Below are 17,151 nucleotides of genomic sequence, written 5' to 3' on the forward strand. Positions count from 1 at the left end.
CTTCTCCCTGCCTGTTCCTCGTGTGCATACCCCAGTGTCACAGCCTGCCCGTGCCACCTCTGCCTGCAGGTGACGGATGGCTCCTCGGTAGCCCTGGTGCCCAAGCAGAACTCAGCGTACAACATCTCCAACTCCTCCACTTTCACCAAGTCCCTCAGCAGATACGGTGAGTGTGCAGCGGGATCCAAAGCTTGCTCTAGGCTGCGCTAGCAGGGAAGGCAGCACCAGGCTGGGTTTGCAGACTGAGGCACAGGACAGGTGCCCATAATTTTGTCTCACAGGAACAAAGTCCTCTAAATCCCCGTTTCTCCTGCACTGTGCTATGCTGGTGTCTGAGAGGGAGCAGAGCCCCCCAGTGTCATCTCTTTGGACTCAGGGGAGAAAGACAGGTGTCAGATGGCTGCAGCTAAGGGATCCACTCCCTTTTATTCCCCTGAAATCTCATTAAAATAGGCACAGAGGCACTAAGCACTTAAATAGGCTTAGCTGGGGGCCCTAGCGAACGTGCTGGCAAGCGTGCTTTGGCCTGGGTTCGGGAGGGAGTTGTGTGGTCAGCTCAAGCTGACACGGGAGGCCAGGCTGTGATGCTGGCATCTGCGAGCTGGGAGCCAGACCTCTGCAGAGTCCCTTGCAAGCAGTATCAGATGGCGCTGGCCTCTCTGCATCAGTCAGGGGCTCGTTTACCTGGGCAGGCTGCGAGGAGAGTCCTCGGTGATGCCCAGCACAGCTGACGGGAGAGGCTGAATCCCAAGCTCCTGTTTAGCAGGGAACACACACTGAAGTCAGAGCAGGGGACAGGGATGGAGGGGCTGGTGGTGAGGTGGAGGTCAGGTCGAGTTTCCCTCTGTGCTGGGTGCTTGCAGAGAGCATGCTGCGCACAGCCAGCAGCCCCGACAGCCTGCGCTCACGGACCCCCATGATCACCCCCGACCTGGAGAGCGGCACCAAGCTCTGGCACCTGGTGAAAAACCACGACCACATGGACCAGAGAGAGGGCGACCGAGGCAGCAAGATGGTTTCCGAGATCTATCTGACCCGCCTGCTAGCCACCAAGGTACGGCACGGAGACACAGAGCTGCCACCTGGCTTTGAAACCTGGTTGGGGAGGGATAAGGATTTAGGATAAGCACTGTTTTTTTTATTAGACTGCTCCTTCAGCACAGGAGGAACTGCTCTCCTGATTTTTGGGCCTGAGCTGGAGGTGCTGTTTTTGTGTGCCACAACCCTAAATGAGCATCCCTTAAGTGGATTGTCGTATTTGCTTTTTACACCCTTTGGCACTCCTACTGTTTGCTGCATCGTTGAGCAGCTGCTAGACTGCAAAGCAGAGGTGCTTTGGAGCAGGCACCTCATCCCGTTTGTCTGCTGTTTGGGGTTAAGCTGCAAAATCGGTGATGTCAGAAGGGTAAATACCTGGGGCGCTTGGCATCACAGGAGGTTCCCCTTCCCTCAGCACACCCAAAACCTTCTCTAAAGCAGAGCGGGTGCTGTTTGTCTAAGATGTCCTCAAAGAGGACCAGGAGCCTGAGCTGAAGATACTGGCTCAGAGTAGCAGAGACTGGGGTCAGCCGTCTCCTGTGATTTGGCTCCCTGCATCGTGGGACTTAAGGGTTTCTTCAGCGATGTTTGTGGTCAGGTCTTGGGTGCCTTAATGGAACCCAAATAAAGACCATGACACAACATACATCCCTTCATCTTTTTGCTCTATACGGTGATTTTATTTCTATGCTTTTAGCATGCCGGTTAATGCAGTGAAGCAGAAATCTCATTGCTATGGTGCCTGTTTTTCTGTTGAAACCACTGAGAACCAGTATGGTTACGCAGATTGTACTGGGCTTCTCTTCCAGGTGGTAGGAATAGGAGTGAAATTAGTTTAAAGGCTCATCTCTCTGGTGGTGCTGAATAGTCCTTCTCTCCTTCTCCTCTTCAGGGCACCTTGCAGAAGTTTGTGGATGACCTGTTTGAGACTATCTTCAGCACAGCACATCGTGGGAGCGCGCTGCCCCTCGCCATCAAATACATGTTTGATTTCCTGGATGAACAAGCTGATAAGCATCAGATCAATGATTATGATGTCAGGCACACCTGGAAGAGTAACTGGTAATGGAGAGGGGCAGTGGGACAGGGGCTAACGGTGTCACAGCTAATGATACCTCCTACCCTTCCCACAGGGAGCAGAAATATGCCTCTGGTTGTCTGTGGAAGTGATCCAGGACAAGAGAGGCCCATATCTCTGTGATTTGGGTGTGGGTAAATCCCTTGCATGCCTTTCTGCAGCAGAAAAAAATCCCAGGAATGCAATGCTCTCTCAGCCATTACATCCCCAAATCCAAGGCAGCACGCTCCCCCTGACGGCTGGAGCTGGCTGAATGCAGTCCTGCTCCCATCTCACCTTGAGCAAATGGTGCTCGGGCTTCTCTGTCCTCGGGGCTCCTCCAGAGATGCCAGCCCGGATTCTCGTCTTGGCTGTCCTGGAGGTGTGTGCCATGTTCCCTCCCATCACGCAGCCGAGCGTGCCCTAACAAAGTTAGTGTAAAGCCGTGTACGTATCTTCCATAACCTCGCCTGCAGAGCCAGCCCATCAGCTCTGCTAATCGCGCCCTGAAAAGCGGGGAGGAGCTGCTTATGAGACCTCAGTAAGTGCTGTGCTGGGGCCGGGGCTCGAGCACACGTTGTCGGCTCCTTCTCTGCAACCCCCGCCTCAGCATTCTTCTCTTCTGCTGCCTCACTGATTTCATCTCTCTGATCTTGCCGTTACTGGAGACGGTACATACGTTCCCCGTGTCTGGCATTTGTTAAATGGCAGCCAAATTGCTTTTGTATAGTTCAGTAACTGTTGGCAATTAGCGGGGCAGGAAAAGAAACATTTTTAAATGGAGATGTGAGAGTGTGGAAGTGCTTGGAACTGATTTATAACTCCGCTTTCTATATTAAAAGAAGGAGCAAAAGGCAAAGGAGGAAAAAAAGCCCCGTTCCACAGGGGCTGGGCATGCAGGCTCCTGCATACTAATGCCTGTGCTTATCTCTGGGTGCTAATTCGATGTGTGGAGCTAATTTCTTGAGGCCATTCCCTTCACAAATGAAATATGTACATGCACCCAGTACCCTCATTAGGGAAGTCCTGGGGAATGAAGTGTGTTTTGTCTAAGATAAAAGCATTCACTGGGTGTTGGTGCTGAGGGATGACAGATCCGAGAGGCATTCTGATAGGGGGAGACCCCGAAATGCTCCTGGGAGAGAGAGGAGAGGGGCAGGAGAGTGGGAAATGGAGCAACGGAGAGTGGCTCGTGCGTAAGTATGCAGCAAACATCCAGCCCGAGGCTGGCTGGGAAACCCACTGCCTCTACAACTTGGAGGTGCGTTTCCAGCATCTGAGGCTGCCTAGATTGTCCTCTTGTGTTCAGTGTGCTAATGAGCCCCTCGGGGAGTCCAGCTAGTCCTTCCTCCAGCACGAGAGACGCGTGGAATGCCCCAAGGTGCCTCAGGCAGGGTTATCGATGCGAGAGGAGGGAACTATGCGTGGTGACCCATGGGCTCAGCCATGGCTGCTCTGTGCGAGTGGATCCTTGGAGAAACTGCAGCTCTTTGGTGCCTTGGTTTGCCTTTGGAGATGTCAACAACGTTGAGGAATTTCTCCGTGGAGAGCTATGGCCATGCTGGGCTGGGCAGAGGACATGGTGTTGTGCTGGGGCAGAGGCAAATGGCTGTTCACCCCGGGTTGTTTGCATCCCTGGGGCTTGGGAAAAGCAAATCCTGGATCGTGGGGAGCTCCTTCTCTGCAAATTGAGATATGTGTGTGCTGACTGCCCTGTAGGGCTCGGTTCAGGTGCTGACTCCTGTTTCTTTCTTCCCTCAGTCTACCTCTACGTTTTTGGGTGAATGTGATTAAGAACCCCCAGTTTGTGTTCGACATTCACAAGAACAGTATTACTGATGCCTGCCTATCCGTGGTGGCTCAGACATTCATGGACTCCTGCTCAACTTCTGAGCACAAATTAGGAAAAGACTCTCCCTCCAACAAACTACTGTACGCCAAGGACATCCCCAACTACAAGAGCTGGGTAGAAAGGTGAGTAGGCTTGGCAGGAGCTCCTTGCTTCACCTGGAGGATTTAAAGTGAATGTTTGTGGGAGTGGGGGCTTCACACTGAGGGCTTGGTCATTGAGGAGACCCCTCTTGTCAGCCCTCTGAAGAGAGACTGTGCTAATGTTGGTGGGAAGTAGTCCTTGTTAAAGAGATGGTGCTTTCTTGTGATTATCCCTGGGAATGAGTTTGCAATGACTGTTTGGAGGAGCTGTTTATGACTTGCTTAAGGGGTGCTAAAAGCAACCTCCACTTTTGGGTTTTCTGTTGTTGTCTGTTGTAAAAACGTGGTCTGTGCTAGGGAATTGCTAACATCTCCCTTGATTGCTTTTGAAGAACAGTAAGAAGTAAGTCATGGACAAGAGAAGTGCCTTTTTTGTACCATGACAGTACATGCAGGAGGTTTTGCTGAAATGGTTGAAAATTACCATTTCCCATCTCTCATCCATCTGTACATCTCGCCTGGGATCCTGATGAGATCAACATGCTCCGAGGCAGTGCTTGGGCTGCTGTCGTGGTGCTGAGGAGCAGGGCAAGGAGCAGGTCCCCTGACTTCTTCTGACACCCTTCATTCACTGTTAGCTGATGAGAGACATCCTTCTGTCCCGCTGAATTAATGCAGTGTTAAAGGTTCAGGGTTTGAGCGCTGCCGATTGCAAATTGATGCTCTTGGGCATAATGCTGTGTTCACTTTTATCCTTTGGGAGAGAAACCTGGGAAATGTCCTACAGAGCCCTCCAAATAGACCTACTGTAAAAATGTTGCTGGGTTGCAAACTGGGACTTCATAAAGCTTAAAAAAATGCCAGATTTAACGTTTCTGATGCAAGTTTCCGCTTGTGCTTATAAGCTGTTCTCAAGATTATGTTCTGTATTTTGCTGAGGACCCTTCCCTGTTTTGGTGTCTGAATTAGATACGGGATGAGCCAAATGAAAGGTGTCCAGGCAACAATAAGCATCATGTTCTCTAGTTTGCAACTGTGGGACTTGGTAGCCTAAATCATCCTTTGGATGTTTGCTTGTACACAGTTATTTTTGCCGCACCGTTGGCATGCCTGGTGCTTTGCAGGCAGGTACAGAAACAAGATTCTTCCCTCCAGGAAGGTATGGCTTGGATCAGAAGAAAAGATGTCCCTGAAATATGATGTCTAAGATGAGAGATGAGCTGCATTGTAACAGGAATAAGTTCTTTGCAGGGAGCTACAGGGGGCTTTGGAGTGGGGTCCCTTAGGAGCGTCACAAACTTCGCTGCGTTTAAGCGCAGGGTGAATTTCTCTGACCTTGCCATCTCTGTGACAAAAATACTCAACACTGTGTGCGCCTGGAGAGAAAAGGTATAAAACCGTTCTGGAGAGAAACATTGGTGTAGACGTGCTTGGTCCCCGGGGAGAAGACGGGAGATGTAACTGGGGACAGATGCTCCTGCCGCCACTTACTGCGGAGCAGGAGGGTGCTCGGCCGCGCTGCCTCAGAGCACGGGGTGCGGTCCCAGCGGCAGCCGAGCAGGGTGCGATGCTTTTCCCACTGCTCGTCTGCTGCAAGGGTTTTTTTTCCTGCAAGAGTGGGCGTTTCTGGGTTTTGGCACGGTTATCGTTGCGAAGCTTTGCAGAGGCAGGATCGGAGTGATGCTGGGGTGGCAGAGTGGGACTGATAGTGCCCATAGCATGTCTGTCTGCCACCTGGGGTCAGGCATCCTGAAAAAAGGGTGTCCTGCCAGCCTGGGGCAGAAATAGTATGTTGAAGGGTTTAGGGGGGACCTGGGAAGCACGAGGGGACTGCTGCCAGGGTCCTGGCTATAGCAGGTGAAATGGTAGTCCTGCCTGGGACCCCCACCCATGTAAGCCATACATTTTATTGAATAGTGTTTCCTGTCACAGTAAAACCCGGAACGTAGAACTGCTTTGTTTTACCTGCACATCTTGTTATGGCAGCCACAGAAGTTCTCTTCTTCAGTGGGTCTCTTTGTATGTTCACCTCCCATGAGTCCTTCCCCTCAGGGGCCTCGACCTCCACCTAAGCATATGTGGAAGGTTCTCTGTGGGGTTTCTGTGCTGATCAACACTGACTGAAACTCAGAAAAGTTGGCCTTTTTTTCCCTAATATTCCTCTGCATGGAGGGAAGCAGTGCCAGCTTCAGGGGACATCACATCTAGCAGTGGCATGGATCTCTTGATGGCCAGTTGAAGAGGCCCTCACCTCAGACCACTGTTCTCCTTTCTTCTCGTCAGCGTTCAGGAAATCTCTCCTCACCCTCTGGGTGCGGGTGAGCCTCCTTGTAAAAATGGCCCTAGTATCTTACCACTAGCTGCGTTGAGCACCACGGGATGGAGCAGATCCTCGTATTCGTCTCCTCAAGAGGTCTTGCTGCCATCTACTCCTAGCCAAATGCTTCAGCCGTGTTCCACCTCAGCGTTCGGCTGATGGTGCTAATGATGCTAATCACCGTACCAGAAACTTTACTGAGCTGTTTGAAGAGTCACAAGGAGTAAAGCAAACATGGGAGGGCCTTGGGATCTCTGCTTCCAGGTGGTGGGAGCAGGCAGGGTTTGCTTGCTGTGGGTAGGGTTTCTTTCTCAGTAGAGGCCCGTGGACCCAAGCGTGGTTTCCTCAAGGACCTCAGGCTGTCTTTTGACTTTTCACCTGTGAACGCAGAGACTGTATCTTGGTCATAAAATGTCTGCTGGTGTCTTTGAGAAGCAGGCCTGTCATGTCCAGCTGAACTGTCCCCAGTAGTGGCTTTTCCTCAAGGGACGGAGAGGCCTTGGGGCTGTGGGGTGGGCCCCTCGCCAGCCCACTGCAGCGTCCGCTTGGTGTAACCCCCCTGCTGCCACGGGATGCTGCTGCCGCCTTCATCCCCTCAGGTTTTGCTGAAGCATTATATTCTGGTTTCCCACTATGACTCTGGATGACACGAGCCGTGGCTGGGTTCCCATTTATTTGCTGAGCGTGTCGCCGAGGCAGCTGTGGGATGGGATGGTGAATCTTCAGGTGTCCCAGGAAGTGTGAGGGTGTATCTCACTGGTGGCCACCACCATAGAATGGAACTTGACAGAGTTCAGGAGGCTGTGTAACTGCGAGGGCTCGAGGTGAGGCTGTCCCGAGTGCACGCCCTGAACATTTCATTGAATGCCAAGTGTCATCCTTGGCTTGGCGACGCGCCGAATTCAGGAGAACGGTAACAAATCCTTACATGCTGCCGCGGGCTTGAAGGATTCTGGCAGATGGGTTTCGTTGGCAAAACAGGAGCAATGGGACAGGAAGGAGAAAAAATATATGGTTTAGGAGAGGGTGGGGAGTCCCTCGGAGCGGCGGATCCTGGCTCCCCAGCGTGATCGGCGGGGCTGGGCTCAGGCAGCGCGCTGCGGCTCGGAGCTGCTCCATCGGCGGCATGTTGCTAATGATGTTGACCCCTCCGCGAAGCGCCGGGAGACCTCTCGGTGAGCAGCAGCATTGTAATGAGCGATGGTGGTGCAGTGACGCGCCGAGGAAAGCTGCTCCTCGTGCTGCCTCTCCAGAGACCGTTCCCAGCAAACATCACAGAGGGAGCTCATCCCTTTCTGCCTCTCCCTCTTTCTGACCCCTCTTCCATTTCTCCTGCCTCTCCCTTGCAGATATTATGCAGATATTGCTAAAATGCCAGCGATCAGCGATCAGGACATGAGCGCGTACCTGGCGGAGCAGTCACGTTTACACCTCAGCCAGTTCAACAGCATGAGTGCGCTGCACGAGATCTACTCCTACATCACCAAGTACAAGGACGAGGTAAGATGGGGCATCAAACCTGGGCTGCGAGCCGTGTCACTTACCCCCTCATTTCTGCATTCTCCCTTTTTCCTGTGGATAAATACCCTGTGAAACTGGGGAGGGCAACTCAGTCTGTGCCTGTGCCCGGAGGTTTAGGTGCCCTTGTGGCGTTGTGTGAGCATACTGGGATTGTGGGGTGGGTCGTTCTCTTCTCAGCGTGGCTTCACCCTGGCTCAGAGCAGGCTCTGGAGAAGGGTGGAGGTGATGCACGGGGCTGAAGGCAGGGGGAGCATAGATGGGGGCCAGGCATGGAGCCAGGAGCTGGTCAACAGCCCTGGCCCCGCTGCTGCTGTGTCAGCTTTTATCCGTGGTCCTTCCTGAGCGCCTGTGCTGACAGGCAGCGCTTCATTCCCCTGTTTTCTGCAGGGAGCAATGTAGGAAACACCCATTTTTCTTTTGCTGTGTGTGCATTTGGCATGTGAGCTCCGTGGAGCTGCAGAGCTGGCAGCATTATCTCGGTGTGCCTCTTCTCTCTGCCCTGCCCGCCACGACGCCGTGGTGGCACCAGCACCAGGACTGTAATGCCATCAGCCAGCTCTGCTCCCCGGGGATGCTAGAGGATGTGGTGGCCTCTTCAGTACTTTCTTTGTGAGCGGTACTAAGGATAGTTAAAAACCCTCCTGTCGTAATTTATACAAATTAACTTCGCCAAGCACCGCTCAAATCCACACCTTGCATCTTTTTATTAAAGCAATAAAATATGTAACTACAGTAAAATGTAGATCCATACATATAACAGGATAATACAGGCTTTATTCTCCCAATAAAGCAGACTGACGACTGGTTGAATGGTGGCTTATTTAGGTGACAGAGCGCTGGCACATCCCCTTGCTCAGGGAGAGAGGACCCTGCTGCTGCCCTAACAGAGCTGGCCCTGGATTTAAGGGCAGTGGCGGGACCATGGTGGCCAAAACCCCTGTGTGGGTACATGATGGTCACCATGCACTGGTGATAATGCTCGCAGGACCTCTGTGCTGCTCCCCAAGGGCCATGGGGTGGCATGTCCAGGAGGCCCCCATACCTCTGGCTGGTGGGTTGGCCACCGAGGGCTTGTACAACAGCTCTGTGGCTACCATGAGAGGGGATGAAGAGCAGTTTGGAGGATCCAGATCAGCCATCATCTCTCAGCCATCAGGTGTTCGCTTCCTGCAGGCTAAAATTCCCCAATCCTTAAACAAATCTTAGGTGAAAGCAGGGAGGGGACCACGTGGCATTAAGGAGCTGCTCTTTAGGGACACAGGTCCTCTTTTTGCCAGCTAACTGCAGCCTGACATCTGTTGAGTGTCTTGCTCTCTGAGCATCACAAGTGTGTTCACAGCTCTCAGGAACTTCTTTTATTATTTGTAATGGGATTAATAAATCGCAGCTGTTCCCTTTGTTTGTTTTCATTCATTAAGCACAATTATATGCAGCCCGATTGCACCCTCTTTGATGCAAAATGGGAGAGAATAATTTTTCCTCTTGTTCAGTGCAATAATATGCTGTCATTGGCTGTGAATGAAAATCATAATTAATTTTCATTTGGGTACTTGCATCTTGGTAATCAGTGGTCCTGGCTCCTTGCAGCAGGTGACAAACCTGGGTCTTCTCTCTCTGCTCGGCGCACGTTTCCTTTTCCTGGACTGATTCCCTAAAGGTGGAATAAAAGAGGACCAGGTAGCTGCAGGGGCAGGCGGTGAATCTTTGAGCACCTTAGCTTGCCGTGGTGTCTTATTGGGAGAGGCAGAAAATGGGAATAAACTCCTGTTGAGCTTCTTGGGCCAACCTCCTCTGATGCCAGCTCAGCCACCTTTAAGGCACGCGGGGCTTGGGTTTCTGCCGGAGGGTGTCACGGCCAGGGAGTGTCCCCGGTGGCAGGTTATGTGACAGCCTGGGAGCTCTCGCAGGGTTGCCAGCCCGCGGGCGCTGCAGCAGCGCTCAATCAAAGGGAGCTGATTCCCCATTAAGAAGGTACCTGTAGGGCTCCTGATGGACTTTGCCTGCCTCCTAGTAAGTCTATTAATTACACAACAGTTTGTTTCCAATTATGCGGCCAATGAAATGGTTAATCAAGTCCCCTTTGACGGATGCCTTGATATTTAATTGCAAAAAAAATTTGCTCTCTCAACTGGCTCACCCGAGGAGATTTCTGTCAGCTTTTGTTTTTTTTACATTGGCTTTTCTGCTCTGCTGGCGTGGTGTTAGTGAGATGAGGCTTGTGACGACTGTAGGGCAGCTGACCTCATCCCTTATCCCCACTCTCAGCCTTCTCTTCCACCCTTTCCACCAGCCCTCCCTGGACCAGCGGGTATGGCCGTGTCCCCCGGGGGCAAGGTGACCGTCACTGCCACCCTGTGATCCGCAGGAGGTTGTTCAGAGGAAGGGGTTTTGGTGGAGGAAAGCCATCCTCTCGTGGTCCTGCTATAGCAAGTGTTCCCCTCGCGCAGGACCGGGGCTCCCAGCGAGGCAGGCTTTGCTCTGGCCACTCCATCACCGCAGGGTCCGTCCCACGCCGCTGCCAGCCCTGGGGAGACATCAGCGGGGTTTTTTGGTGGCAACCAAAGCTTCCTCGGTGCGGCACGTCCTTTTGGGTTCGTGGATCCACTTTACAGACCACAGCCAAGCTAGTGCTTCTCCAGGACTTGGTAGCATCACTGGAGTCACGGATGTGTTGGGGAGCTGTTAGTGCTGTGGTTTTGAGGTTTGCCCTGCATTTGACACCAGATGTTCATTGTTTTTCATGTCACCTTGTCGAGCTGGCTTCCCATTAGCTGCAGGTGGCACATCCCCGGTGTTACTGCAGCCCGTGGGTGCTCTACCTGGGCACTTCTGGCCCCGTTAGGCATGGGAACCAACCCGTGCTGCCTCTCGTGGTTCCCCATCCCTGCGTGCCCTTCCCCGTGCCGGAGACGGGGAGCACGGAGCCCCTCAGGGCGCGAGGGCCGGTCCTCACCCTCTCCTCTCCCCTCTCTCCCGCAGATTTTAGCCGCGTTAGAGAAGGACGAGCAGGCCAGGAGGCAGCGGCTGAGGAGCAAGCTGGAGCAGGCGATCGACACAATGGCCTTAAGCAGCTGAAGAGGCGGCGGCACGGTGCCAGCTTCCCGAGCGGTGGCGGCGGCAGGAGAGGGGCCAGCGAGCGGCAGCCGCGGGCAGGACACTTTGGGGCTGGGGCCGGGCGCACGCTTCCCACCGCCCAACAAGGAAACCTCGCCCGCCAGCAGGGGAAAAAAAAAAAATCAAAAAGCATCCCGATGACAGCAGCCACAAGGATAAAACACACCCCCCCTCTACGCACACCCCGATGCAACCGGGACGCGGCAGAGACCTTGCAAAGGGGGCGGCCGAGGAGGAGGAGGAGGGAGCCGCGTGCCCCATGGACCCGCTGGGACCCCCGGGGACCCCCTGCCCCGGGCAGAGCCCCCTGAGCCCGCGGGGAAGGAGGGTCGGGACCGCGGGGCTTTCTAGGACGGCGTTTGGATGTTGTTGTTACTTCGGTGGAGGGAGGGGGGTGGGCTCCTGTTTGTACTGTACTTGACTTGCTCTCCCCCCCTCGCCCCCCAGCTGTCTGCCCCCTCTCCTCCTCCCCCTGTCTCTTTTTCTGTCTCTTTCCCCCTTCTCTCTCTCTTTCTGGCCTTCTGCCACTAGTGTTAACTGCTATATTTGCACAATTTACACGAGACAAAATTTTTAATTTAAAGAAAGGAAAAAAAAATATAACAAAAAATGGGAGGGGAAAAAAAAAGATTCTAAATTTTGCAACAAACTAACAAAAAAATGGTTTTAAAAAATAAGCTAAAGGACTGATGCTGGGGAGATTTCAGGGTGGGGGCAATAGGGGTGGGCAGGAAAGGGAGAAATCCTGAGCTTTGATATTTCTTAAAATACGTCCTGTGCCATGTTTTATTTGAATGTTGTTTAGTGCAAAAAAAAAAAAAAAAAGAGAAAAAAATGAAAAAAAAATCAAAACAAGAAAAAAAGTGGGAGTTTCGTTAGCTGAGTAGACGCTCTTATTTAAATGCTGCTTGAGTGGTTCCGGAGGCTACGACCTGGCTGAGGGAGACCAGAGAGGAGGGAAGATCCCGAGGTCGGTGTTCCTGTTCCTGGGGATGGCTGAGGGATGGCCTGTGCTGTCTCGGTGTCTGCGAGGTGCTCCGGGTGCTTTTCGGGTGGCGGATGGCTGCGGGTGATCTGGGGCACTTGGGAGGGGACCTGGAGAACCAACCAGCCTGGGTGCTTGATTTTTACCTGGGTGTTTGGTTTTTCCCTGGGTGTTTGGCTTTTTCCTGTTGCCTTCCTGCGAGCCACCCACAGCATCAGCGGCTTCGTTTCAGGGTTGGCTCCTCGGAGGGAGAAGGCAGGGACAGGACTGAAATTTTGACTGCATGGTTAAAAACTTTTCCTTTTTTATTTTTATTTTATTATTATTATTTTAAGCGGGGGGGTCATGTCATTTTTTTGTGCTGCCCCAGGGAAGGCGCCGGGGTTGGATCATTGCAATCTGTAGGAGCTCTGCGGGGCTTGCCGCTGCCGGAGGAGCAGCGTGGGCAGGCAGGATGCGACCCCGGGGCAGGGACAGCCGGAGGAGCTGGGTTCCAGGGGGCTGTGGCTGGGTGAGGAGGAAGAGGCAGGGCAGGGAGGAAGCTCCTCCGCTTCTCCTGGCCTTGCTTCAAGCCAGGCTTGTGGCTGGAACTGGGCACCAGCCCATGGAGGGACCAAACACCGGGGCTGTCCTCTGCTCCCCTGCCCTGGGCAGCCCAGGCTGGTGCAGGGTTTCCCACCCCACATTTACCTTCTTCTCTCTCTCTTTTCCTTCTTTCTCCCCCATTCTCACCCCGTTTCCCCTCCGCCGCCTCCGCCCTTCCCGCGGTTCGTGCCTGCTGGCGTTTCACGGGGCCAGCCGGGCTCTCGCCCCCTTCCAAACGCCAGGTCCGCACGCTTTTCTGCTTTCCTCAAACAAAAAGGTGCCCAGCGCTGCCCCGACTCGGAGCAGGCGACTGAAACCTTCCAAAAACCGAGCAAAACCATCTCCTTTTCTGTCCCGAGAGCCCCTGCTGCTGCCCGGGCCGAGTGGAGGGGACCACGCTCGGCCAGAAGTGGGTGAGCGCAGAAATCAAACCGGGCAGGGGCCCGCCTGGTTTCTGCCCATTCCCATAAACCGCAAGTTGGGGGGGGGGGGGGGGGGGGGGGGGGGGAAGGGAGAAATAATGAAGTTTTTAATTAAAACAAAAAAATAAAAGTGTGTATATATATATATGTGGTTACAATCTAATTCTCGTGCCCCAGTGGGGTGCTGTATAGTTAACTGAAGGAGAATCAAACTGATATAAATATGAAATGAATTTACACAGCCAGTTAAAAAAAAAAAGGATAAAAAAAAAAAAGGATACCAAATGGTCTGGAAGAAATTTCCAAGCATTTCTCACCATGCAGTACAATCGTTTGAAGCCTGCACATCTCTCATTATGTTGTAATTTTGTTTGGTTTGGTTTTGTTTTAATAAGGAGGGAAAGGGGAAGATGCTGATTAAAAACAACAACAACAAAAAAAAACCAACCACAACAGCAAAAATATTTTAAAAAGAAGTAATAATTGTTTCCCAAACCTATGAACCCCGAGCTGTCGCTGGATTTCTGAGAGCTGTGGGCTGTTGCATGACTGTGCTAGATTTTAGTCTGAGTTGATCTTTTTAAGAAAGAGAAAAAAAAAGAAAAACATAAAAAAACCTGCAAGTGTTGAATACTAGAGGTTTGTTTAGACCTGTTATCTATTTTTTTTTTTAATTTGAAGTTAATTTGTCACTTTCTTGTCCAAAAGAAAACAAACGAAAAAAGACTTCAGTGGTTTACATCTCCGGTGTGGTACTCGGAGAGCCTTAAAGGACAGCTGTGCGCCAGCTTCCCCGGGCGCCTCGGTGGGATGAAACCCCCTGGGGGTCCCCTGGGAGGTCCGTGGCAGAAATCTCTGCCCAAATGGTGCCGCGATGGGCGGGAGCTGCAGCGGTACGACGGCTGGGCTTGGTGCAGGAGCCCTGCGAGGTTGGCCCAAAGGCTCTCAGCTGCGCCACGAGGATGGCACCCAGCGGTGGTGTCCCCGCGATCCCGTGGGAGGGGAGTGGCTGCCTGGACATCTCCATCCGAAAGTGGCTCGGGCCCTCCTGCTGCAGCGGTAAGAGCACCTGGGGACGCTTTGGTGGCTGCTACGGAGCCGAGCGCGTAGAGTTTTGGTGGTTATTAGGAGGTGGTGGGACCCTCGCTGTTGCTGGTTGGAGAGGATGGAGGTTTTTTCTGAGAGCATCCCCAGGTGGCTTTCTTGGCCCTGGTGTGGGCCTGGAAGCTTGCTGGGGGGCTGTGCCGGGCAGGGTGGCAGTGTCACAGCATCACCGGGCTCTCGGGGCTCCTCTTGCTGCCTGGTGGCTCCCCGCACCTTCCCCAGGGCTGCAGGAGGGAGCCGGGCTCCCCTCGCGCAGCCCGGTGTCCGCAACCCCATGGCAATGAGGCAGAGCCTGTGGTGTGGTCCTGGGGATGGGCTCGCCTTGTCTTCCTCCTGGGGGCAGCCCCGGGGGTTTGCTCCACCCGAGGAACCCCTCCGAGGGGCAGCCCCGGGGTCCCCTTGCTGCTGGTTCCGGGTGCCTCCGTCACGGAGGGTCACGTCCAGGGGCGCGTTGCAGTGCCGCCCGCAGCCCCCGGCGCTCCTTGGTGCTACCTTTGCCTTTCGCGTGATACCCAGCGTCCTTAATCCTGCAGGCAGCCTGCCCTCGCTTTTTGCCCCTGCCTGGGGAAGAAAAAGGTGGGGAGAGGCTGGGAAGCATCCTCCACGGGGTGTCCCATACCGGTGGCACCCTGCGTGCCCCCTGGCCTGCGTTTTGGGGAGGGAGCTGGGAGGAGGCGAGACCCTGCCAGCAGCCAGCAGGTCCCTGCCCGCCCCCGCTTCCCACATTGCCTTTTCAGTCTGAGGTTCCCAAAAAACACAGCCCAGCCTGGAAATGTCCCCGGGCCACTTGTCCTCCATCCTGTGCCTCGGGATGGGGAGCAGGGGACGGGTGGTGGGGTCCCCACAGCCTCACTCGGTCCTGACCAAAGCGCACAACGAGCTGTCCTTTAAGAAAGCGGGGCAGGGGGTGGAGGGAACTCATGTGAACCCAGCGAAAGGCAGAGAATTTTAATAGTTTTAAACAATTAAATGGGCAGAAAAAAAAAATCCGGAGTCCTGATTAATTTTCTGTGATTGTTTTAGACTTGAAGCAACAGGCCAGCGCGGCTGGTCGCACGCCCTTTGATCGTGTAAATATCCTGCTATTTCCTATTTTAATGTTCTTCAGATTTAGTACTTGTAAATAAACACACGCATCAAGGAGAGATTAAACATTTTTGCTAACGCCGGTGTCTGGCCTGTGTTTCTGGGGCGGTGCAGGCGGGAGGAGCGTGCCCCAAAACAGCACAGGGCCGTGCTAGTGTTGTGGGGTGTGCCCTGGGGACCGCGTCCCTGAGTGGCTCAAAGCCCAAAGTGGGGATCTGGCATGGGGGGTACATAGGCCGAGGGGCTGGAATGTGTGTCCCTGTTGTGTGGGGTCGGGGCTGTGGCTTTGCCCAGCATGAGAACCAAAATCCCACCAAGCTGCTTTTTTCCTGTTTTCTTCGAGCCGTCCCCTCCTGGGACCAATCTCTGGAGAAGTTTGGGTGGCTGCAAGATCGCAAACATGTCTTTTGTCTGCATTTACCGTATGTATAAACTGGATGGGTTTTGTTTTTCTCTTGTGGTTTTCCTGCTCTCCAGCATTGAGGCCATCAGCAGCAAGCATTGGACCTCCACTATTTTAGCTGTGCTGCCACTGAAGCAATGATTGTTTTGATCTTTTTCCCATCTTAAAAAAGAAAAAAAAAAAAAAAGGTTTTCTTTAACCAATCTTTCAAATACTTAAGGAAATCCTGTTTGTATTGACCTTTGTTCATATTTGGATGGATTTAACTGCAGGGAATAGGAAAGAGCACCCCCATCTCCCCGGGTTTTGTCCTTGCCACGGGGCACGGTGGGTGCGCAGGCACCGCGCTGGGAGCTGCTGGAAGCTGAGCAGGTGGGTGCCTCTCTGCACGGGAGCTGGGCTGAAGTCACACTCTCCAAACGTTTCCATTCTAACATGTAGCTCAGACAGTTTGAGCCCACTCAGAAGTGGCGTTTGGCAGATCCACGAGTGATTTCTGCAGGGTTTAGTGCTTTAATCCTATGCTTTTTTCCCCCTTCCCTTTTATTATTTCCTCTGCTGTTTTACTGGGGGAAAAAAAAAAAAAAAAGCTTTAAAAACCTACCGGTTGGCAAAATAAATGAATATCTAATATTTCACCGTCTCTGCGATGTTCTTCAATACCAATTGCTCTGTTTTTTTCCAAGGAGCAAGAGCTGCTGGCATGAAGCCAGGGCCTCCGCCGACAGCTACGAATGTCTTTGTTTGCCTCCCGAGTTCCAGTGCCGAGCTAAGCAGAAAAAGATTATCAGGGCCCACGAATGATTGTGTAATCAACAAATGCACTTTATTTGATTAAATGATAAAAGGCGAACCTCCCTGTGTGGCCCTGCCGCCAGAGACGGCAGCAATCTGGCAAAGCCTTGGCCTTCATCCGCCGCACGTGGGCACCCGCCTTGGCTGCCCCTCGAGGGCTGGAGGCCCCGAGCTGTGCAGTGCCACCTCGCCCTGGGTGGCTCCAGGTGAGTGGCACGTCCCCAGCTCCTCGGGTTTGGGACCTCAAAACCCTACACACACCTTTGTGGGGTCTGAAGGGCTCAGCTGGGGCTTTCTGCACAAGTCCTTTTTTCCTGCAGCATCACCGTCATCTTGTGATTTCCCTTTGGACCTGGGTGTCTTCTCTAGCTCCATGGGGATGCTCTCCTGCCTTTGGGTGTCTCGCTCTGGAACCCTTCCTTCATTTCTCTCTCTAATAAATGTGGTGTGGGCCAGCACATGCAAATGGAAGAGCTGATGCTGTGGAAGGCACTGGGCTCGGTGCTGTGCATCATCTTGGGGCACACCACGTAGGGACCCACAGTCTGCAGCACGGGGACATGTCGTACTCATATCCTGGGGAACACACTCTTGGCTCTCAGGGGACGTCAGGCTGGATGGGATTTTGGGCAACCTGGTCTAGTGGGAGGTGTCCCTGCTCAGTGCAGGGGGTTGGCAACAGCTGATCAACCCAAACCATTCTATGGGCCATGTGCCCGTGGGACAAGGTCAGTCCCCAGTAAAGCTCCTCCTGCCTTGGTAAGGTCGGCTCCAGAAAGACGAGAGGGTTTG

At 53.3% G+C, this 17,151-nt stretch overlaps 1 protein-coding gene across 5 annotated transcripts in view; it reads left to right on the forward strand.

Moving 5' to 3' along the window:
- Positions 1-13,413, forward strand: part of PLXNA1 (plexin A1) — a 109,245-nt gene extending 95,832 nt beyond the window's left edge. For all 5 annotated transcript variants that reach the window (XM_040568860.1, XM_040568863.1, XM_040568862.1 and 2 more), the window contains exons 27-32: positions 70-166; positions 864-1,054; positions 1,931-2,100; positions 3,857-4,069; positions 7,694-7,844; positions 10,845-13,413. In XM_040568860.1, the coding sequence (XP_040424794.1) occupies positions 70-166; positions 864-1,054; positions 1,931-2,100; positions 3,857-4,069; positions 7,694-7,844; positions 10,845-10,940 (918 nt within the window). In that variant the 3' untranslated portion in view covers positions 10,941-13,413. The remainder of the gene's footprint in view (positions 1-69; positions 167-863; positions 1,055-1,930; positions 2,101-3,856; positions 4,070-7,693; positions 7,845-10,844) is intronic.
- The last annotated feature ends 3,738 nt before the right edge of the window (positions 13,414-17,151 follow it).

The sequence above is a fragment of the Cygnus olor genome, chromosome 10 (assembly GCF_009769625.2).
Source record: "Cygnus olor isolate bCygOlo1 chromosome 10, bCygOlo1.pri.v2, whole genome shotgun sequence".
In the NCBI taxonomy this organism is placed as follows: domain Eukaryota; kingdom Metazoa; phylum Chordata; class Aves; order Anseriformes; family Anatidae; genus Cygnus; species Cygnus olor.